At 31.9% G+C, this 24767-nt stretch overlaps 1 protein-coding gene across 1 annotated transcript; it reads left to right on the top strand.

Annotated features, from left to right (window-relative positions):
* The first annotated feature begins 93 nt into the window (after positions 1–93).
* Positions 94–24163, top strand: LOC127701570 (centromere protein L-like). The gene is made up of 12 exons (XM_052205522.1): positions 94–165; positions 2263–2425; positions 4038–4142; positions 5713–5825; positions 6820–6904; positions 8506–8553; positions 12709–12869; positions 13507–13600; positions 15874–15985; positions 16827–16929; positions 17415–17477; positions 22540–24163. The coding sequence occupies exons 2-12, from the start codon at positions 2287–2289 to the stop codon at positions 22621–22623; spliced, it is 1107 nt and encodes a 368-aa protein (XP_052061482.1). The 5' UTR covers positions 94–165; positions 2263–2286; the 3' UTR covers positions 22624–24163.
* Positions 24164–24767: the final 604 nt, after the last annotated feature.

The following is a 24767-nucleotide window of genomic DNA, read 5'->3' on the forward strand; positions in this document are numbered from 1 at the left end:
AAATATTTACAAAACAAAATTTGTCATTTGAAAAGCCAAGGGGATATTCAAGTATGAAATAACTTTAATTTAACCAATCAGATATTGCTGACACTTATTCTGCTCATGGCGCTTTTTTCGAACGACAGACCGAAGGAATGTCAACAGAATTTATTGTTAGATCTTGTATGAATTCTAATGCAAACGAATTAATTTCCAACACATACACAGTTCATTTAACACATACAAAATTATTGGGAGCCAGGACGGTAACCCCAACGTCTTTAGACACAAAATTTATTTTCAGTTCTTTTGAAGGTAAAAACTTTCAAAAAGGGGGAGTTGTTTTGATACGAAAATTATTTAATACCTGGATCATACTGAACAGAGTCTTCTACATATTCTTCAGATAAACAGTTTCACCTTCCTATGATTATGAGATTATGGTGGCATAAAATTTGTTTATTTATGTTAATAACAATAAAATATTGTTTAAAAGGTGTTATTTATTAATCTGAATTATTTAAGTTAATATGAGCTCTTTAGCTGTATATCTGAAATATACAGTCAAATCGGCACCTGGTTAATTCGCCACTCGATGTAGTTATTTCGGCACCCTTGTTAAATATGTTGAATATAAATATATATATATATTAACTTACATGTGATGATTTTTATACGCCCGTTTACCATGTTTACAGGACGTATTATGGTATACCGTTGTCAGTCAGTATGTCTGTCCATCAACAATTCCGACAATAACTCAAATAATTTTCACCAATTTTCATGAAAGTTTGATGAATTCTTTATATCTATCATGTCTATTGATATAATAATGTAATGTTTATGTCATGTTGTTATTAATGTTATGCTCTTAATGGGCCCTTTAATTTGGAAAATAAAAATATTGTATTGTATTGTATTGTATTGACATAAGCTCCCTTTCGATTTTTATAAATTTTAAATTTTATGTTTCCGAGTTAAATGTATCATGGTCATGGGATTTTATTCATAAAAAAATGTGGAATTTTCCAGTTTTCTGACTATAACTCCAAAATGCTCTGAACAATTTTCATGAAACTTTGGTCAATTGTTTATATATTAAAAAGAAGTTCCCTTTCGATTTTTTTAAAATTCTGATTTTATGTTTTGGAGTATTGGAGACTTAGGGGGCTTGTTTATATCTATTAAAATAAGCTCCGTTTTGTTATTTTATGAATTTCTGATATGACATGGCAGAGTTATTGAACCATGAAAATGGGGTCATGTCATATTATACCTGCCAGACAAACATAATATGACCTTGACCCCATTTTCATGGTTCATTGGTCAATGTTAAGTTTTTGTGTTTTTTGTCTGTTTTTCAATTACCATAAGCAATAGGTCAACTATATTTGGTGTTTAAAAAAATTGTAAGGTGTACATGTCTGTCCGACAGGATTTATCTGACCTTGACCTCATTCTCATAGATCTTTAAAAATGTAAAGTTTATGTGATACTTTTAGTAAAACCTTTATCTTTAAGACTTTCAACATAAAATCAATGGTCAGTTAAGCAGGCGAGACATTTCAGCGTGTATACTCTTGTTTATGTAAGCTGTTTTGTGCCTCATACTGATCTTTTGAGTTAAGCCAATTGCAAATGATTTTTACAGTTCTTATGTTTTGCTGTTACACCACTGGCCTAGGTTAGGAGGAGGGTTGAGTGCTCCATATATGTTTAACCCTGCCACATTATTTATGTAGATATAAGAAGAATCTGTTTCAAGTCAGGAGCCTGTAGTTCAGTGGTTGTTGTTGGTTCATGTCTGTCATGTTAACTCCCACGTCATTTTTTCTCCGGTGGAGAGTTGTCTCATTGGCAATCATACCACATCTTATTTTTATAATAACTGTTTTTCGTTAATTGTTTTGTTATAAATTAGGCAGTTAGCTTTCTTGTTTCAATTGTTTTGCATCGTTCATGTCAGGCCTTTTATAGCAGTCTATGGTGTGGGTTTTTTCTCATTGTTGAAGGCCACACGGCATACAACCACTTCATGTGTACTCTGGTGGATAGTTGTCTCATTGGCAATTATACCTCATATTCTTATTTTTATGATAATTATTTATAATGTAATGGAGTGGTAATGAAATATGGAAACTGTTAATTGATGTTAGGAAAATTTAAAGTTTTTTGTTAAAATAACTTTCTACAGAAAATCCGTTATGGGCATGAAGAGGTTCTTTTTTTTTCAAGTATATAGTAAATACATGAAATAAATGTACTTAGTGTACTTTATAGGTAATGTTCCAGGAGTAGAAGATAATGAGAGGTCAGGATGAAGTTGACAATTGTACTCCTCCTTTATCTAGTAGGAAGCAGTTATTCTCCAACACGGCCTCTAGAAGAAGCTCAAGAAGATTCACTCCATATGGCCGAACGCCTAAAAGTAGACAGTTAAAAGGTACAATTAGATTAATACCAGCTATTTTTCAGCTTTCTTTCAGGAACATGATTGATATAAACTAATTAGAATATGATTTGTTTGTCCACTGTGTACATATTTTAGAACACCAGTCAGATCTATATATTGATGAAGGCTATTATTGTCAAGCCTTGCGTCCACAAATATTCACTCTGTGGTTAAAAGTTTTTGAAATTTTAATAACTTTCTTAAACTATCCTGATTTTCTACCAAACTTGGACAGAAGCTTGTTTATGATCATAAGATAGTATCCAGAAGTAAATTTGAAAAAAAAAATTCCTGTTTTTCCGTATTTTACTTATAAATGGACTTAGTTTTTCTGCCAGGAAACATTACATTCACTCTGTGGTTAAAGTTTTTGAAATTTTAATAACTTTCTCAAACTATCCTGGATTTCTACCAAACTTGGACAGAAGCTTGTTTATGATCATAAGATAGTATCCAGAAGTAAATTTTAAAAAAAAAATCCTGTTTTTCCGTATTTTACTTATAAATGGACTTAGTTTTTCTGCCAGGAAACATTACATTCACTCTGTGGTTAAAGTTTTTAAAATATTTATAACTTTCTTAAACTATCCTGGATTTGTACCAAACATGGACAGAAGTTTGTTTATGATCAAAAGCTAGTATCTAGAAGGAAATTTTTATTAAAATTTTGTACTTGTTTATCCATATTTAACTTATAAATGGACTTAGTTTTTCTTCGAGTTAACATTACATACAGTCTGCAGTTAAATTTTTTAAAACATTTATTAGATTCATAAACTATCCTGGATTTTTACCAAACTTGGACAGAAGCTTTTCACAATAACAAAAATTATCGAGAGGAATATTTTTATTAAATTTTTTCCTTATCTCATTTTTGTTGAGCCTGCGATTAACAGCAAAAGTAGGCGAGACACTGGGTTCCGTGGAACCCTTACAAATTTTTACTGAACTAGTACGTATTTTTGTTTAGGGGCCAGCTGAAGCACGCCTCTGGGTGTGGGATTTTCTCGCTGTATTGAAGACCCATTGGAGGCCTTGGGCTGTTTTCTGCTCTTTGGTCGGGTTGTTGTCTCTTTGACACATTCCCCATTTCCATTCTCAATTTTAATTTAGAAATTATGAATTAGAATGTATATTACAATAACTGATCACAAAATGTTTAAGTTACTGTTGAAACAAATTGAAAAGATACACAATTTTCTTCAGAGCAAACTCTTTTTTCAGAAATATTAATGCAAATATGTCTATTCAGTAGCAGTCCATATTTCTTTAGTCTATGATAATGAAATTGGGTTGGTCATTTAATACAAGAATGTAATACATACATGTATGTGTTGTAAATTTTAATGGGGACATGTATCACGATTTTCATAGAAAAATTGTCTCATGCTGATATTTTCCATCTTTAGGGTTTCTAAGACAATCATAATTTGGGCAAATGGTTTTACCTTTTTTGACAAGTAGTTCACTTGTCCTAAAGCTGAATAGATAAGTTCAGCCAAATTTTTTTTGTTGAACCCTAAGAGTTTGCTCATATAATTCTTAGTTATTTTGCAGAAAATATTTTCAGAGTTAGAAAGCATATATTTTCACTTTATTGTAGGTAAAAACTATGAAATACTTTCAAAGGGAACAGCTGAAAGAAGTAGGGCAAGAGAAAGAAGATCAACTGTTGAAACTGATGAGGAACATGAAAGTAACCTTAAAGGTACAAATTATGCTCTTGTCTTACATCAGTTAAGCATGACACAGAACTTTTTTGTAGGGATATGTTATAAGTTATTTGATGTAATATAAGGTGCGTCACAGGTTAAGTGTTTCAAGTAACTGGTGAAATTTACCTGTACAGATCACTGAAGCTTTTCTCCAATTCAGTAGGAAATGGAGACTTGTTAAAGTCTTCTGCAAAAATAAGATGCATTTATCCTGTTGGGATTGTAAGAGTTTGTCAGTACAATATCAAAGATTGAGTGTTTTCCCTTTGCTCAATAGGTTATGTCCATCAAAAACACTTATCTCTATTGAAACAGAGATCAAAAACACTGATCTCTATTGAAACAGAGATCAAACCAACATAATTTCAATTAAAAACATCAGTTTTAGTTGTAGTTTACAGCCGATTTCATTGAGTGTGTAGAGAAAGGTAAAATCCTTGGTTAGCTTGCTTGTTAGCTGAACCGTGAAGTCATTATTAGGTTAGGTAAACTACCCTCCTTTAAGAGTAGACTAGTCCGACAGACAACCAATCTATCTGTCTGTAGGACTAGACTAATTCGAAAGGAGGGTAGTATACCTTACCTAATAATGAACTCACAGTTCAGCTAACAAGCAAGCTAACCTAGGATTCTACATTTCCCTACACATTCAATGCAATCGGCTGTAACTCTGTGATTAAAGTAGGCTGGTATCCAATGCTGAAAATAAAATTTTTCAAAAATCTAACTTGGTATGAATATAACTTTTTTGATTTATTCATGCATAGTGTGACCATGGTTTCAGTAAACAGAGGCAGTCTTTGATGCAGTGTTATGGTTATTAAGTCAGCCATTAAGGGATACCATGTAGGACCAAAGAAGGATGAGGTTAACCTTAGAATCCTATGGGAAAAATTGTTTCATAATATTTAACTTTTTACAATACATGTACAATTTACTTTATGTTTCTCTCAGGTTTTACCACTAAGCAAAGCAATAAATGAAATGAAAGCAATTTCCAGTAAAAAAAATTGACAAGAAGTATGCATGTTATTGGATTCTTTTTCACAGCTAAAAGATGATACTTGTTTTTTGATAGGATTCAGCTAGTGAAATACAATGTGGTATCCAGTAAGAAAATGATGTCCCAAGGTCATGTGTTTGGGTTCATATAATGGGGCATCCAGTTAGAAAATGATGTGCCAAGGTCATGTGTTTGGGTTCATATAATTGGGCATCCAGTTAGAAAATGATGTGCCAAGGTCATGTTTTCAGATTCATAAAATGGGGCATCCAGTTAGAAAATGATGTGCCAAGGTCATGTGTTCAGGTTCATATAATGGGGCATCCAGCTAGAAGATGATGTGTCAAGGTCATGTGTTCAGGTTCATATCATTGGGCATCCAGCTAGAAAATGATGTGTCAAGGTAATGTTTTCAGGTTTTATAATTGGGCATCCATCTAAAAAATGAGTGTCAAGGGAATGGATTCATGCTTAAAAGAGAACCCAGCTATAAACATTTTGTTTTATATTTTTGTAAGTACATGTACTAAGTTATTTTATATGTCCTTATTTATTTATAGGTTTAACCAATAAGTCATGGAAGTTATTTAAGATGACACCCCTGTATAAATTCAAAACAGAATCGTCTCAACTGAAGAAGTACAGTAGTCAATTATCAGCACATATAGAAGCGGTAATATTGTATTATGTATTGATGTATACAATGATATTTTTTGCTATGGCACATTTTTGTTATCTATGTAATATGGTAGGATATGATGGGCAGGGAAAAAAATATGGCAGACGGTAACCAATGATAACCACTGTTTTATTGGGCCTAAATTAATATATTTTTTGTTTCCCCAATCCCGACCCTGCAAAGCCAGGTGCAGATAGGTAGGTAGGGAAATGATTTTATTTTTCCCAAAAAGTTGGAACAATATCATTTGATCTGGCAAGCCTGAAAATTGGAAATGAATAAAATAATATTTAGTTTTGACAATAAAATTCTATGAGTCGGACCGTTTTTGCAGGGTTTGTGGGGATTAGGGAAACAAACAATATTTTATTTTAGGCCTTGGATCTTGGCTGCAGACAAGGACATAAAGAATGTGGTGGGATTAAATGTGTTAATGAGTTCTTTAACCTCCCCTAACATTAGTAAGTGGTGTAAAAGCACAACTGAAGAACATATGTAAAACATATGTAAAAAAAATATGTTGAAAGTGCTTGACTCCTCAGGTTGGTACTTTGCTCAAAAACAACTAACAAAATGACCTAAGAGTACTCAGTTTCTGAAATCTAGTTTAAAGCTTACTTTCAACTAATGATTAGACCACGATATAATCATGATGTTACATAGGATATGGGTAAGCCTAGGGACAATGAGTATTTGAAACACACATTCTGCAAGCACCTATTCATCTGACATCTGTTGCATTTTGAATAAGCATAGATTTTTAACCACTGCCCATAAAATATTAGATAGAAAAAATTGAGAATTTGCTTCGAAAAGTCATTGATGTTGTATGAGTCATCCACAACCCCTACATTTTTTTCATTTTAAGTGCCTGCCTGCCAAACACACATACAACTTTTGGGATTCAAATTACAGTTTATGTGATTTATTTTTGTTATAAATATGAATGAACAATGTTTGTATAATTAATGTTTTTTTTTTTTTGCAGGAAAGACAGAAAGGTTTATTTATAGATAATACCACATCCAGTAAAGCTTACATAAGTACTTATAATGGACTTCGTGTCTCAGCAGGTTAGTTTATCTTTACTTTTCATAAATGTGTTGATACCACTTGACATAAATCAAATGGCATATTTTATCTGTATTTAAGGCACTACTAAATTTTGCCGTTTTGACAAATTTTGCATATATTTCTAGATTCAACTTTCAAATTTGTGCATTTTCACATTCGCATTGATAGAACAATGCTTGTGTTATTACGTCACGCTAAGAGTTATATTTTGTGAGTCACATACACTCCAGAAAACCACTAAGAAATGAGTACCCCACAAATGATAATCCACATAAGCTTATAAAAATAAGAAGATGTGGTATGATTGCCAATGCAACAACTCTCTGACAGAGACCAAATGACATAAAAATTAACAACTATAGGTCACCTTACAGCCTTCAACAATTATCAAAACCCATACCGCATAGTAAGCTATAAATGGCCCTGAAATGACAAATGGAAAACAATTCAAACAAGAAAACTAAAGGCCTGATTTATGTACAAAACAATGAAATAAAAACAAATGTGATATACAGCAACATACGACATCCACTGACTTACAGGCACATACATGTGGCAGGATTAAACATGATTGAAGGCGCCAACCTTTCCCCTAACCCGGCACAATGGTGCAACAGCACAACACAAGAACAAACTATACAAAACAATAAACAAAAAACAAATATGAGAAACAGCAATAAATGACAACCACTCAATTACAGGCTCATGAATTGGGACAGGCATCTATAGAAACATGTTTCCTGGAACTAAACCCTCCTCCTAACCTGGGATAGTGTTGTAACAGTAGGACATAAGAACAAACTATAAAAATCAGTTGAAATGGCTAAACTCATCAGATCGATACAAAGCACATAAAATCCCTAACACAAACACAAAAGACACAAAGTACAGATCTGAGAGTACTCACAGTTTCTGGAAAGCTAGTTCAAAGCCAGTAACAACTAATAAAAATCATGAGTCTAAGACTAATATATCAATCCGTACACATCTAATGGATTTAGTGTAAAGATGTCATTAACAGTCAGAGAAAAACATGACCTTGTGCAATGTTTATATGAAATGGTTATCAGTCATCACTTTTAAGAAATCAGCAGCTGCTTTTTGTCTTGAAAAATATTTCCATATTCTTAAAGTATATCATGCTTGTATGTTGATAATGATTGATATTCTAAATGCCAACTCCTGACAATTTCCATTTGATAAAAAATTCCTCAAACTAAACCAACAGATCTTTAAAGATTGACCATTTATTGTAAGATTTTTGCAAACTTTGTAAAATATAAGGATTTTTCAATTTTGAATTCTACAAAAAAAATTTACCAAAAATATTCCAGCTTCCAATTTGAAAGGCAAGAAACTGTCCAAAAAAACATCAGCATAAAATTTGTGTCCCTGTTCCTAAGCCTTTTTGCCAAAATCCTCCTTCTCTGGCATGCATTCAATTTTGTTATACTTGGAGTCCGATCATGCATATTAGAATGACTAAAACTATTGGAATAAACGTTTTTTGCACATCAAGATCATTTGCCTTTTGAAAAGATCTCCATAATTTTGAAAACCTGAAGAGACTGCAAAAATATAGTTTCATTTATGTTTTTAGCTGACAAAGAAGCTGTCCAGATTTTGATCAAAGGACGAAATCGTGGAGGTATTTATATTTATATATATATATATTTATTTATAGGCATACATCATTTAAAAATCACAAAGGAAAAGAGATTTCTCTTCCTTAAATTGACAAGGAAAAATAATGAGACATGGCATGGAAATGATAAAACATCTGTTCCTGATCTTGGATCAAAGCATTTAGGCTTAAAATGTCCTTGATGTTCCAGAGAAAACCTGAGATCCAACCAAAGCAATTTTGTACTAACAAGAACCCTTGTCATAATTTTAGTCCAAAATTTGCAGAAAATATTCTAGTGAAAGAACCTAAGATCACACCTAATACATCAACAAGTTCTGCTTTCATTTCAGTAAAAAAATTGTATATTAATTCCTCTGAAAGAAAAATAAAAAGGGCTCCTAAGGGCATAAAAAGGGAGCTGTTCTGTCTGACTTGAATTAAAGCATAATCAATGCCATTTATATAAGAACTAAGAGAGAATTATTATTTAATTATGTTATAGGTTTGCTGTTGTTATTTTTCTCCATCTGTCTAGATAACTTATTACAAGCTGACTTATTACTATATAATTTAAATCCCACTTTTTATGAAACAAGGGGTCAACAAAAGAGTTTTAATTAAATATTTTGTGCATTTACATTTCAGCATTCAGCATAGATAACTGCAAGTCTATAATATGCATGAAATATTTGTCGATAGTAGAGGGGCATTATGGTTTTCCGTCTGTGCATCCATACGTTCGTCCGTTCATCCGTCTGTCCCGCTTCAGGTTAAAGTTTTTGGTCAAAGTAGTTTTAGATGAAGTTGAAGTCCAATCAACTTGAAACTTAGTACACATGTTCCCTATGATATGATCTTTCTAATTTTAATGCCAAATTAGAGTTTTGACCTCAATTTCACGGTCCACTGAACATAGAAGATGATAGTGTGAGTGGGGCATCTGGGTACTATGGACACGTTCTTGTTTTTTTAATGAAAAGCCCTGTCTGGAACATGTCAGCTGATTAAATTGTATACGGTGATTTTTATATGCCCGTTTACGGGACGTTTTATGGTATACTGTTGACCGTCTGTCCGTCCGTCCGTCATCAACATGTCGGACAATAACTCAAAAACGCTTTAACCAATTTGCATGAAACTTTGGTGAATTGTTTATATCTATTGACGTGAGCTCCCTTTCAATTTTTATAAATGTTAAATTTTATATTTCCGAGTTATGGGGTTTTATTCATTAAAAAAGGGGGATTTTCCAGTTTTTCGGAAATTAACTCAAAAACCCTTTCGCCAATTTGCAAGAAACTTTGGTGAATTGTTCATATCTTTTTACATGAGCTCCCTTTCGATTTTTATAAATTTAAGTTTTTACGTTTCCAAGTTATGGGGTTTTATTCATTAAAAAAGGGGGGATTTTCCAGTTTTCGGACAAAAACTCCAAAATGCTTTGAGCAGTTTTCAGGAAACTTTGGTGAATTGTTTATATCTATTGAAGTAAGCTCCCTTTCGATTTTTAAAAATTCTAGATTTTACGTTTTTGTCGAGCCTGCGACTTTTGTCGCAGAAAGCTCGACATAGGGATAGTGATCCGGCGGTGGCGTTAGCTAACTTCTTAAAAGCTTTATATTTTAGAAGGTGGAAGACCTGGATGCTTCATACTTTCTATATAGATGCCTCATGTTACGAAGTTTCCGTCAGTCACATGTCCAATGTCCTTGACCTCATTTTCATGGTTCAGTGACTACTTGAAAAAAAAAGTTCAGATTTTTTGTAATGTTAAATTCTCTCCTATTATAAGTAATAGGATAACTATATTTGGTATGTGCGTACCTTGCAAGGTCCTCATGCACGTCAAACAGTTTTCACTTGACCTCGACCTCATTTCATGGATCAGTGAACAAGGTTAAGTTTGGTGGTCAAGTCCATATCTCAGATACTATAAGCAGTAGGTCTAGTATATTCGGTGTATGGAAGGACTGTAAGGTGTACATGTCCAACTGGCAGGTGTCATCTGACCTTGACCTCATTTTCATGGTTCAGTGGTTATAGTTAAGTTTTTGTGTTTTGGTCTGTTTTTCTTATACTGTATGCAATAGGTCTACTATATTTGGTGTATGGAATGATTGTAAGGTGTACATGTCTAGCTGGCAGGTGTCATCTGACCTTGACCTCATTTTCATGGTTCAGTGGTTATAGTTAAGTTTTTGTGTTTTGGTCTGTTTTTCTTATACTGTATGCCATAGGTCTACTATATTTGGTGTATGGAATGATTGTAAGGTGTACATGTCTAGCTGGTAGGTGTCATCTGACCTTGACCTCATTTTCATGGTTCGGTGGTCAAAGTTAAGTTTTTGAGTTTTGGTCTTTTTTTCTAATACTATATGCAATAGGTCAACTATAAATGGTGTATGGAAATATTTTATGATGTACATGTCAGTCTCACAGGTTTTATTTGACCTTGACCTCATTTTCACGGTTCATTGCTCAGTGTTATGTTTTTGTGTTTTGGTCTGTTTTTCTTCAACTATAAGCAATAGATCAACTATATTTGATGTATGGAAGGATTGTAAGGTGTATATGTCTGTCTGGCAGGTATCATCTGACCTTGACCTCATTTTCATGGTTAATTGGTCAATGTTAAGTTTTCATGGTTAAGTTTGTTTCTTAGATACTATAAGCAATAGGTCAACTACCGTAGAAAGGCTTGTATAGTTCGCAGTGGTACATAGTCCGCACCCCCTTCTCCCCACGAAATTTTAGGTAAAAAAACTTTTTGTAACTGTTAGAAAAGGTCTAATGAAACTCTGGTAATTTCAAATCCTGTGCGGTCGTTTGTGGTATTTTCTTGGAAAACCCTGTTTTCCATCATCAAACAGAAGCTGAAACTGCTTGTAAATGATTCTAGAACGCTTCATGATTGTTAAAATAAGTTTAATTCACTTAAAAAACAATTTAGAAACTTGTGTATGTTTAAACAGGAAGTTTAAAAAGCACGTGTAAAAGAAGAAATTAACCGGTGAGAGTCGAAATCCGTACATAACAGATATCACTATAATACGACTTTGAAAGTAAAACAGTTCTATCCTTTTGTAAAACAGTCTTTAATATATCTATCACATTAATGTTTGAAGGGTCTTAAGCTAATACAAACCATATTAGTCAGTATGAAACACCAAAACGGAACGAACAATGACCGATTACGTTTTGTAGTTTACAAATTCTTAGCTGGTTTACGGTTGTCTTTTTCACTATGTTTGTATCGTTTCAATCAATCAGATACCAGTTTATTTCAACCAATGCATTGAAAAGAAACGAGAAATTTGTAATGAAAGGTTTAGTTTTTATATTTATCAGTATTAATTTGATATTGAATAGAAATAACTTATTAATATGGATGAGTTAAAATTATTAGTTTGAAAAATGATAAGAGCGCCCTCTACAATATAAATAACAAAGATGGCGGAACGTAAACAAACCACCTCGCCCGCGAAATTGAAATTTTTCTCTTATTTCTTGCTTATTGTACTCTATAGTCCGCACCCCGTCTGGAAGGTCCAATTTTGGAGAATAAAACCGCGGACTATACAAGCCTTTCTACGGTATATTTAATGCATAGATTGATTGTAAGGTGTACATGTCTGTCTGGCATTGTTCGTCTGACCTTGACCTCATTTTCATGGTTCATTGGTCAATGTTAAGTTTTCTTGTTTAAGACTGTTTCTTAGAAACAATAAGCAAGAGGTCAACTATGTTTGGTTAATTGAATGATTGTAAGGTGTACATGTATTTCTCGTTTGGTTTATCTGACCTTGACCTCATTTTCTTGGATCATGTTAAGTTTATGTGTTACTCATAGTAAAGCTTTGTATTTAGGACTATCAACATAAAATCAATGGTTAGTAAAGAAGGCGAGACATTTCAGCGTGTGCACTCTTGTCTAGTTTTCGGACAATATCTTTAAAGTGCTTTGAGCAGTTTTCATGAAACTTTAGTGATTGGTTTATATCTATTAAAATAACCTCCCTTTGGTTTTTTATAAATTTCTGATATGACATTGAGAAGTTATTGAACTTTATTCTTTGAAAAAGCGACGGGCGTATCATGCGTTCATGGCGCAGCTGTTTATTTATTTTTTTTTTTATGAATGCAAATATCAGATTAAATAATTTTCTTCTGTTTCAGGTTTTGGAGATGAAACAGTTCTATTAACGTCTTTATTATGTAGTGTTGAAATGGAACATAATCCAGTAGAGCCTAAGTTACGGGATAAATTTGCATATTATCCTTTACTAATGGTGAAAGGCCTGGTATCTCTTACTGATGGATTAATTACTTGGATGCAGGTAGTTAACAGCTTCATTATTTCCCCTTGTTCTTTCATTGTACAAAGTTTTAAACAAACACATATAGTGCACAATAGATAGTAAACATGTTTTACATCTTAGATGACTAACATATGTTGAAGGTTTATGATAAAATCTTAGTTTATCAGTTTCTCAAATACTGTATGTAATATGTCAACTATATTCCTTGTATAGAAGGATTGTCAAGTACATCTTTGTATGACAGGAATCATCTAAATCTTGCCTCATTTTCATGGAACATTGATAAGATTTCTAGTTAATGTGATACCTGTAGTTAAACCTTGATTTTAAAGACTTTTAACAGAAAATTTAATCATAAGCAGTAAGACAGCAAAAACATTTTAGTGTGTGTACTCATGTTTAGGCTTTTGAGTTCCATTTTACAAACGTCATTGGAATGAGAGTTAACTTGCAGAATGATATGAAATTGTGAAACCCAAAAACAAAAATATATATAGTACATGTATGTCTGTATCAAATTCTATGACAGTAACTTTCAAGGTAAACAGAAAAAGTCAAGTATGTGATCTCTAAAATAAGATTTGTTTTTTTTTTTAGCCTGATTAACTTGATTTTTTTTTTCATATTTTTTATACATATTTTCAAAATTTTTCAGAGTCATTTTGACTGTGTAATCACACCCATGATATTTTCTGCCCATGATCTTGCCTGGATGGTTGCCATGTGGAGTGGCACAACTACAGAACCAGGTATGAATAGATATTAAAATCTAGAATTCTGTAAATTCAGAAATAGGTACATGCATTTATTATTGTGGACAATCAACACAAATGCGAATTTAATTATTGCAATTTTAGGGAAATTAGAGATGGTAACGGGAAATTAAGATACTTAAACATTTAAGTATGAATATTATATTGCAGGATAAACATTATTTTATTATAATTTATATAGTTATTAAATATTTTTATGGTGTCACTTTGGCCAAATATCAGCATGTTGCTACGAAAGTGCAAATGTGGCATAAAGTATGGTGAATGTGAGACAAACAGGGAAAAGAGGGTACTTGTGGGCATAGCAGCCAATGTTAAAGGGAAATAACTCAAAATTTGAGTTGTGCCTACAAAAATCATATATTCACTATTTGGTGACTTTATAATAATTGAAATTTATGTTCAAATTTAAGGTAAAGGTAAAATATCATATTACTGAAATTTCAACTGAAAAGCACTATTATTAATGCAGTAAAAAATTGTGAATTATTTCCCTTTGGTCACATCTTTGCATTGTTTACTAAAGTTTGACATAAAGCATAACCTAATTGATTAAGGTAGCAGCTGAAATAGGATGTTTGCATACACTTTAAACATGTGAACCTTACTTTGTGTATGCATTTGGAGAATTTTTCAAAAATACTGGAATGATTGTCAAAAAACAATCCGAAATAAAAGATTACGAGTCTCAATGAACCTAACATTGAATATAATTTTGGTAAGGATTTGTTAACTCTGAGTTATCATGAGAACAATTGGGTCGCAAGGATCTGACAACATTTCTTTCTACTTTCTGTTTTGATAATAACTATGTCAACCAATGAAATTTTTGACTCTGAATTTATGAATATGTCATTATGACAAACCCTTGGATCCTGAAAATATCCTCAGAACAAAGTATAACTGAAAATATCTTCAGAACAAAGTATAACTGAAAATATCCTCAGAACAAAGTATAACAGAGCTGTGTCAGATCCTTGTAAGTGAACAGTATATCAATAGGAGACCGATTAATAAAAGCAATTTTGCTTGTTTCTGAATCCTATTTATTTCATCTATCGATTTATTTGAATAAAATATTGTTTAAACTAACAGTATATCAATAAGATTGACAATAAAGTAGCATGATTTACAGTTGAAACCTCAGTAATGATTAGCAGTGTTTAATGTTTGTATCTCAGTAAATAACTGTCAAGTATTTGAATAAGTGACACATATAGTAAGGACAAGACCTTGTTTATTTAAGAAATAATTCATGGAATCGATAAATTTGTTGGAAATTTACACATGGCCTGGGCCGTGATATTCGAATTTTATCCTGAGCGTAAATTTATCGATTCCATGAATTATTTCTTAAATAAACAAGGTCTTGTTCATACTATATGTGTCACTTATTAATGGCCCAGGCCATGTGTAAATTTACAACAAATCTATGGCTTCCATGAATTATTTCGATTCTAAGAGGACAAATACAGTCATTAAAAAACTGAAGTGAGAGTGGGTATGCCGTATGTGGGGCTGTTCTTTTTTACTCCCTGTTAGATAAAGCTAAAACATTCTAATAAATCTGTAGCTTGCATAAATATTTCGTAAATAGCAGCTAGAAAAATTGTTTTTAATTCTTTTAATTTTCAAACCCAACATTTGCCATTTTTGATTTACATGTTTTTCTCGTAATCCAAAGTTGACATTTCGTTACTAAGAAGCCGCCATGTTGACTTGCTGAAATCAGTAAATATGTGAATAATGCAATAGAATATAAAACAAAACAAAACCTACCTCAAAAATGCATTTTAATGCAATATTATACGAATTTCGATGGTTCACGTAACGGAAAAACCTTCAGCTTTAGCGTTTTCATTTGTATGACGTCATGTTTTGAAAGGACTTAAATGCGCCAAAAGCATTAGTGGACTTTCGCGGAATTTTATTTTATTTGGATTATGTAGATTTCGCCGAGCACTTGTGCGATAATTCTTTTTGTTATGCATCTGAATAAGAATAAAAGTTCTGTAGTCTTATTTTTTAATTGCAATTTAAAAAAAAAAAATCGGCATAGCTTTTGCAAATAGGTTTCGATACATGTGGATTTACGTGGGAGGTATATTGTAACATCCATTATTATGTATATCTCTGAGTCTGCGCTAAATATAGATATATCGAGAATTTTATCACGGTGTTGTTTACAAAGCGAAAGAAGCAAGTCATATTAGAATATCACTTTATTTATGGTTTGAATTATTTTTCAGTTCATAAAAGTAAACCTGTGGAATTGTTGTACAAAACTCCTTCGGATTGTAAAGGGATTGATAAAATAACATTTACTATAGAGTCTACAGATGTTAAAGATTTATGGGATAGGTATGACGTTATCAAATTAGTGTGAATTTTTTTTATGAAGCATTCTTAAAATTTCCTTTACCAAAGTTTATCAGCTGATATAGGTGTCTGACCACCAATTAAAAGTCTCTATCTGTTCAACCAAAATTTGCAATTTTCACAGCTTTCTAAATATTTTAGCTTAAGTTTAACTTCATAGAAACCATGTATATCCTGAATTGTACATGTATTAGCTTTCTACATGCCAATTTTCAACATACCTTTAAAATCATATAAGAAAGAAGAGGCCTCCGGAATAGAGGTACCACTAAAAATAACCCCTGGTTTTCTGGAAATCTTAAATTAGTATACTATGGAGTGCATTAATCCTCAATGTTGAATGCAAACTCATAGACAAGTAAATTTTGGCTCAAAATAGTCTTAATATATTTCTCTTTCACCAAAAGTTTCATTTCTGCCAATTTGTTGGTTAGTTTAAGTAAACAATGACATCACATGCACTATTTTTTGTGCGAGTAGGCCTACTTTCACATACGTTCTAAATTGGAGGGAGTAATTGGTGGTCTGACACCTATAGAGAAATTGCATATCCATCTGGATTGGCCTGTTTCTTTTTAAGTACTGTAAATTCATTGCTATGATTATGATTGTTATATTGAGATTAACTATCAGCAAAGCTGCCTATATATATATGTATAAGATATGAGAATGCAAGTTCTTTTATTGCGATACTCATTCAGTCGCATTATTCGCCTTTGTAAATCATTTCTGAATTAACAGTACCATATACACTACATGAACTAGTTAATATTTTGGACAAATGTTTATTGTATCTCATTATACTGAACATTTTCTCTTGTAGAATCCATGATGATAAAGGATCAGAATTTAGCAGTGAGGAGGTGACCATGTTTATAAACAGCCTAGAATCTCATTTTCACTCTTTGTTCCGAGTGAAGCTGTCAGTGAGTACATATACATGATAGTGACCATATTTATAAAGTGTTAGAAATCTCATTTGCAATTCTGATCTAAAATTTTAAAAGATATTTGTAAATTTTGGTTTAAACTGTAACAAACTGGTCCACAAAAAATTGTTTTGCTGAAAGTAGACAAGATCTAATTTTATGAATTAATTGTGGATGATATAATTTGAATTTGGTCCAAAATTATTCAATCCTTCCAAATTATTTAAAAAAAAAAAATTCTAAAATTTACATTATTCTTTCCTTTTTTTTTTTTCCTTGAGATTTACAATAAGCAACAGTGCCATGTCATTTCCAAAATAGGTAACGATGAATTAATATTTTTGTTTTTGGAATCATAAAATATGTATTTCATTCTGGTAAACAGAGATTCATTGTCAGCGAAAGAAACAATGATGATATTGAACTTTTAAAGAAATAGAATGAGTATTGATGAAAGTTAAGTTGTTTAATTGTCTTTCCAGGCTTTACAGTTATACAGTGTAGGAACCTCATTATCCTATATTGGTGATGTTGGAAGATTAAAGGTAAGTTTACTGTGACTAGAGAAAATGTATTATAGGAACAAAAGCTGCCAATTACTCAAATCAATGACTGTATTTGCTGAGACAGAGTGTCATTCAAACAGATTGTTTACACATTTCAGTTCCTAAAAATGCTGAAGCTAAATGTTTTGAACCATTTAAAAGTCTAAAATTCATAGTTATCATGATCCTATTAAGGTCAAGTTACAGTAAATGGCTTATGTCACAGATTTTGGTAAAATTTTGCATACATTTTGAACTCGTTGAACTATAATAACTGAAAATTGAAAAAATAGTGCATTTATCTCTTACTGTCTGAAATATTACTGTTTGAATTCTTTCAAAATAGGTGAATATATGTATAGGAAGCACATAAAATCAGGAAAAAAAAGTCCCAGACTTGTCATTAAATCATCAAATTTCCAATTTCATGTCCAAAGATTTTTCTCAAAAAAACTGTTGTTGGTACATAAATTTCTGTTTTAATGATGTAAAATAATAATGGGGTCACCAGCATTGCTTTTACTGTATACATCATTCAAAGTAGTGTTCTAGATGAAAAAAATCACAAAACATCGAAATAATTGTAACGTTGTCGCTTTGTTGGCTGAAAAAGTCAATACTAACTAGCAGGGATGTCATAAGAAGCCAGCAACTGGCGGAAATCTCTGATAACTCAAGCTATCACCATCGGTTACTTTTTGTCTTACAAAAAAAAAAAAAAATGAGAGAAAATCCAGTAACAACGTTTACGTACAGTTCATATACATGGATAGCTACATTATTGTAGAGCTACGGAGATCAACTGATCAATATTTTTACAGATTGAATATCGCTATCATCGAAAATTGCAATGAGTTCCGAACGAAGTTTTACAAAATATAACTTGTCAACAATCCCGGTTTCAATTAAAAGCCATTAATTTCTACTTGGATGATACATGCAAATCCAAACCTCGGGGTTTACCCATTCCCATTTATTTAATCTTGTATCGCATGGTTGAACAAGGCGAACATCATATGACCAAGTTTCTTCAAGTTGAAAAATAAAAATTGTATACAAACTATTCTATAAATGCAAATGCTTGACTGTAGCTGAAATTGAATATCTATATCCAAATTAAATGAATAAAAACAGTAATCCTGCAAACAATTCATGGTCACATTTGTTGGGAAATCCCTAAATTAATGACTACAATATATCTGGTTATTTATAGCCAGCATATAATTTCGATCTGATATCTACCAGTACATGAAATTTTTATATTTTATGTTATGACAGGAAAAAACGTTCTGAAAGTATTTTCTAAGAGCTATCTTTTCGTATTTTATTTCACAATTTTATCATTTAGATTATATTCTATTCAGATAATGATGGTTTTTCCTGTATAATCCATACAAAATGTGTCATTTTTCACAACCTGTAGCTTGAAAAAAATGCTCTGTGACCTATCATTTTTGTTATATTTTTGAACATACCACCATATATACTACATTTTGGCAAAGTATGAAAAAGTTCTGTCATTTTTCGTTTATACTCCCATACCACCTTAATACAATAAAAGAGATAAATGCCTTATTTTTTCGATTTACAGTTATAGTTCATAGAGATAATGTTGTATGCAAAATTTTACTAAAATCTGTGACATGGCCCATTAACCATCTTTTGGTGTGTATAAAAAGCACTCATGCATAGTACGCACCCCTTTTTTAACCCTTGAAACTTGAGAAAAAAGTTTCTTGTGCTTTACACGCAGGGACTTTCTGGAAAAATCCCAACTTGAAACTGGGTAAAATGCGTCCATTTGAAAATTATTTCTTTTTCAGAGACAAATTGAACTCCAGTCCTGGTTGATTTCAGGGTAATGAAAATATTGTTGCAGAATAAATAATTAAGCAAACGATGTTTGATTCTTTATTGTTTCCACGGATATGTTTGATTGAAAACAACAGGAAGTGTTAAATCGGAAAGTTATTTAAATGAAAATTGTAGTCAGTGAATCTTGTACGGAATACGGAATCATTACAAATATTCTTAAATACACAATAAATAAATAAGTTGTAATAATTATGTTGATAAATTAGTGCTGAAATAAATATTAATCTCTGCTTATTTTATTTATTGTTTGTTGGTATTCATTGAATCGTTTAATCCCGATTATCACACTCTTATTGAATATCAATTAAGAAGTCTAATCGTTGTCAAAACAAATCAATTGACAGATTAATTTTGTTGCTTAATCAAATCCGTACAGTTTACAAGATGGCATTGACATGTCTACTATTATGGTTTGTATGGAGGTTTTAATGCCCCCTCTGTTGCAGAGGGGACATTAAGTTTTACCCTTGTCTGTCCATACGTTCGTCAGTACGTCCCAAAATTGGTTTCCGTTCTCTAACTTTAGTTTGCCTCAACCAAATGTTATGAAACTTATACACAATGATTATTACCACAAAACACAGATCAAGTTTGAATTTTGGAGACGTCTCTTTTACTGTTCTAGAGTTATGCCCCTTTAAAAATTGAAAAATCGCTTAATCTTTCATTTCCGTTCTCTTACTTTAGTTTGCCTCAACAAAATGTTATGAATCTTATACGCAATGCTTATTACTTCAAAACACAGATCAAGTTTGAATTTGGGTAGTGTCACTTCTACAGTTCTTGAGATATGTCCCTTTATAATGTTATATGCAAGCGGGGGCATCATCTGTGTCCCATGGACACATTCCCCATTTATTTAAAAAATGTTTCAAAGTAAAAATATTTTCCTCCAGACCACATGGTTTCTTAATCGGAATTTGGCCTGAAAAAAAGTCGCAAGAACAGTGTAGCCATACATAATACGCAACTCCCTTTTCAGAAATCATTCCCAGGGTAACAACCCTGGTACTATACACACCAAAAGACAGTACTGTTCCTTGAACTTAAAAAATGTTACAAATTTTATTTAGTTGTGTTGTTGGTTTTTTTTTTTAATTATACAAACTTTTATACAACTGCTGTATTACAATTTACCTGGATTATTGCATTGGTCTTGGGGATGATGTAATGTTACTGAATGATTTTGAAAGCAATTGCTTTAATGCTATGGCGTATAGCCATTTTTGTGATCCAGATCATGCCAAAAGATTTCGAGCAGATTCCTCATCTGTTATTTGACTATCAAAGAATGTTGAAGTCCGAGTGAAACATTTCATTTTTTATACCTGCAATTTTGTTCTATCGAATCATGTCAGTTGTTGATTTGATATTGAAAATTTGACTGAATTATCCCTTATACGGTTTTTATGTTTTTTAATTCGTCTTTCAATTTGACAGAGGTCAATTTGCTCTTGTTCATTCATAAAATTATGGTAAAATCACTACCCACGTTATAGTAATGTAATGTAATCTCACATTATTTGTTTTAAAAGCAGCACAATTTACGCGTTCCGATTACGCGTACCATGTTTTTAATACTTCCATGAAATAACAATCCCAGTTATTTATTAAGCGTTTCCTTAATTGCTGATTGAAACTGATAGACTCCACTCTGTAAACAAATTATATAATAATCAACTGATCAAGGTTACTTTTCGAGACAGTGTCAAATGTCATTATGACCCTCTAGGCAATTGAAAATGAGTACCCGTAATTCTCGGGAATTCAAAAGTTTTGTGTTTTATATTCAGAAGTTTTAAAAATCATAACAGTTAACTGAGAGAGTGTTTCTGATTGTCGTAATTAAACTCAAATAATTTTTCTCTGGTTTTGTGTAATGCGTGATCAGGGTGATTTCATTGGATGGTTTAAAATAGATCTTACCAGTCTTGACCATGCAGAAAATCGTCAAGTGTATTTACGTTGACTTCATGAAACTTTTAACAGAAAATTTCTGTGGTGTTATATAATTCATGCGACTATTTCAATAGTAATGAAAGAGGTAAAGCCTGAGCCAGTTCACATGTTAATGGACAGTTAACATACATTTCATGAAAATTTAGGAAGTGTCCCATCTTCAAATCTTTAAACGTTACGTAAGAGGGTGTGGATGGGGTTTTCAGAATAGAGAATAATGGACAAAATAAAGAAAGAATAGAGAATAATGAGGTGCTAAAACATAAAGAATAGAAAATAATGGGCAAAAAGTATAGAAAATAGAGAAAAATGGCTTAAAAAAAATAAAGAATACAGAAATGAAGGACCCCCACCCAGACCCTCATGTATGAATGAAAGATTCTTATTCTAAAAAAAAATGAAGTTCGGTAGAACTCTATCGTCACGAAAGTTGAAATCATCAACTGAATGGTCAAATTTAAACCAATTATGATAATTAAAATTAAGATAAAAGAAATAAAGATAATATTGCCAGGTGGATTGTCAGGTAAATTATTGCCCAGTAATAAACACCCTACAAGGGGACTAATCTATTATGATTTTTTCGGGAGTTATATGTTTCCGCAAATATATTTGCCTCCACCATAAGCTGGGTAAATGTGTCATCCCCCTGGGAAATGTAAAACATTGTAAATAGGACTCAGAAATAGGACTTGCAATTGCTTTAACAGCCTTTCAGGCTTTGATTTTTATGCCCCACCTACAATAGTAGAGGGGCATTATGTTTTTCGGTCTGTGCGTCCGTTCATTTGTTCGTTACGTCCGTCTGTTGGTCCATCCATTCGTCTGTCTGTCCCGTTTTAGGTTAAAGTTTTTGGTCAAGGTTGTTTTTGATGAAGTTGAAGTCCAATCAACTTGAAACTTAGTACACATGTTCCCATGATATGATCTTTCTAATTTTAATGCCAAATTAGAGTTTTGACCCCAATTTCATGGTCCACTGAAAATAGAAAATGATAGTGCGAGTGGGGCATCCTGGACACATTCTTGTTTAAGATGTGGTTTAAACAGAATGGTGAGAAAAAGTGTAGTCCAACAAAATCACATTCGGTTAACATATGAATATACATATATATGTATGTCTTGTGAAAATTATTTGTGTTGTCCTGACACATATAGATTTAAAATGAAAGTGAAAGTTGTTTATTTTAAGCTGGTGATAAAAATTGTTTTTCTTTTTCTTTTTCAGATATTTTCTGCAGACCATGTTTTATGGATACTGAGATATCTAACAGTTTTATCCTTAGAACATTTTACACAATCTTGTAGTTAATACTTAAATGACTTAAGTTTTAGCATAATTATTTTATTGATTATTTTTGTGGTTGTTTTAGAAATAACATATTATGCATATGGGCGGCCAAATAAAAAAAACTAGGCAAGGCCAACTAGTTTACATGAAATTAAATTTATAGATCTAATATATTGTACAGGTTTTCATGCAAAGTGCTTTTGACACAAATAGCCTTTATTTCTGAAATAGTCCTTACATACATAACAAAACAGATTCAGTTAAACCTCATTTCACTGCTCTATTTTGTGTTAACCACCATGATCCAAACCGTGGTCCCATGATGATTGTACTAGATTTATTACCAAAATCTTAATAATATGTATCTCATAGGAAAGCATGTAATGATTTTATAAAACAAGGCTTTATTTTAACAGATTTTTTTTTATAAAACAATATCTTATCGGCCAGTAAAAACAAGTAAATATCAAACCTTCACAATGTACAGTTTAGTGTTGGAGAAAGGCTAATTTAAAAGATTTAATAAAGATAATATGCTCAACAGAGAAACTAACTTTGAGTAGAAAGAAAAAAATGAAGAATAAGCTGAACAGTATGAGAATTCTTGGTAATAGCAATTGATTTTACTGTAGAACTAAATTTCATAAATGGTAGAATAAACACCATACAAGGATTAAATTCTAGACAATTTACATGTTTAGTAAAAGTTCAGTAAAATGATGTTAATATTAAGTTTGTAGTTCAAATTAATCATTGTTTTCAAAACAAACATAATAAATTTGAATATATATTTTATACTTTCTAAGGTTCAGGAAATTGTTACAGATTATTATAAAATAGTTTTTAAATTTGCTTAAATACATTTTTTTTTAAATGCTGACACCATAACTTTAGCAAGTTTTTAAAAGTTTTTAATCTATATTCAATTCTGAAATTACAATTTGACATGATTAATCAATAATGGATGATAGTGTAGTTTTTGAGAAAAGTTTGCTGCCTTCAGACATGAAGTATTTCAACATCTGTGATATTTTCTAGACTTTGTGTGTATTACTTCCAAGCAAATATTACAATGTAATTGAAAGGTAATTCTTAAAATTACATGGCAAAATGGCAATGTAATTCATTACTTTCAATTACATGTAATTGAAAATATGCTCAATTAAACATTACTTAAAATTGCTTTTAAATTTGTAATTAATTACATGACAGTTATTACAATTGCATTTTATATACCACAGGTCTGGTTAAGAAATGAGACTTTCAGGGGCATTAGGTAAATCACTGAATATGAAACGATTAATTATTGTTTGCTTAATGAGCACTGGCTATTATTTCATGTATATTTTCGGGACTATGAAAAAAATTACCAGTACTGCTATTCCACAAATAATAATGAATCCACAGTATTAAATAAATCTAAATATAGAAGTCAATGAGTCATCAACAACACATAAGAAATTTAGAGGTCAACATAGAAAAGTTTAAATAAACTTAAGAGACTATCAAAGATCAACACAATTTGTTAGATTCATTGTGAAAGAAAACAGCAGTATTACTTCAAGAAATACTCTATTTCAGTTAGGACAATTGATTAATTGACTGTGTGAAGTATTGCCCTTTTCCAGTAATTTTGTTATTCAATAGTTTTTGTCTTGCCTTGACGGAGTCAAAAAGCGAGACATAGGTATGCTGTATCCGGCGTCGGCAACGGCGTCAACAATGTATTAGTTTGTGATTAGGTCTAGTTCATGGTGAACCACTAGTGGTAGGTCAATAATATTTGGTATGCAGTTGAATTAGCATTGGCACATCTCATTACCATGGAGATTATTTGGCCCTGCCCCCTCAGTCAAGGTCTATTGACTTTGAAACTTTTCATAGTTTACATGTATTAGTTTGTGATTAGGTCATTTTTATGGGGAATCACTAGTGGTAGGCCAATGTTAATTGGTGTTCAGTTGTATAAGCATTAGCACATCTCATTTCCATGGAGAATATTTGGCCCCGCCCCCTCAGTCATGGTCTATTGACTTTGAAACTTTTGCTAAGTTTACATGTATTAGTTTGTGATTAGATCAGTTTAAGATGAACTGCTAATGTTAAGTCAATGATATTTGGTATGCAAATTTATTGGCATTTGCAAGTATCGTTTCCATGGAGAT

Source organism: Mytilus californianus, unplaced genomic scaffold (genome assembly GCF_021869535.1).
Source record: "Mytilus californianus isolate M0D057914Y unplaced genomic scaffold, xbMytCali1.0.p SCAF_5, whole genome shotgun sequence".
Lineage (NCBI taxonomy): Eukaryota > Metazoa > Mollusca > Bivalvia > Mytilida > Mytilidae > Mytilus > Mytilus californianus.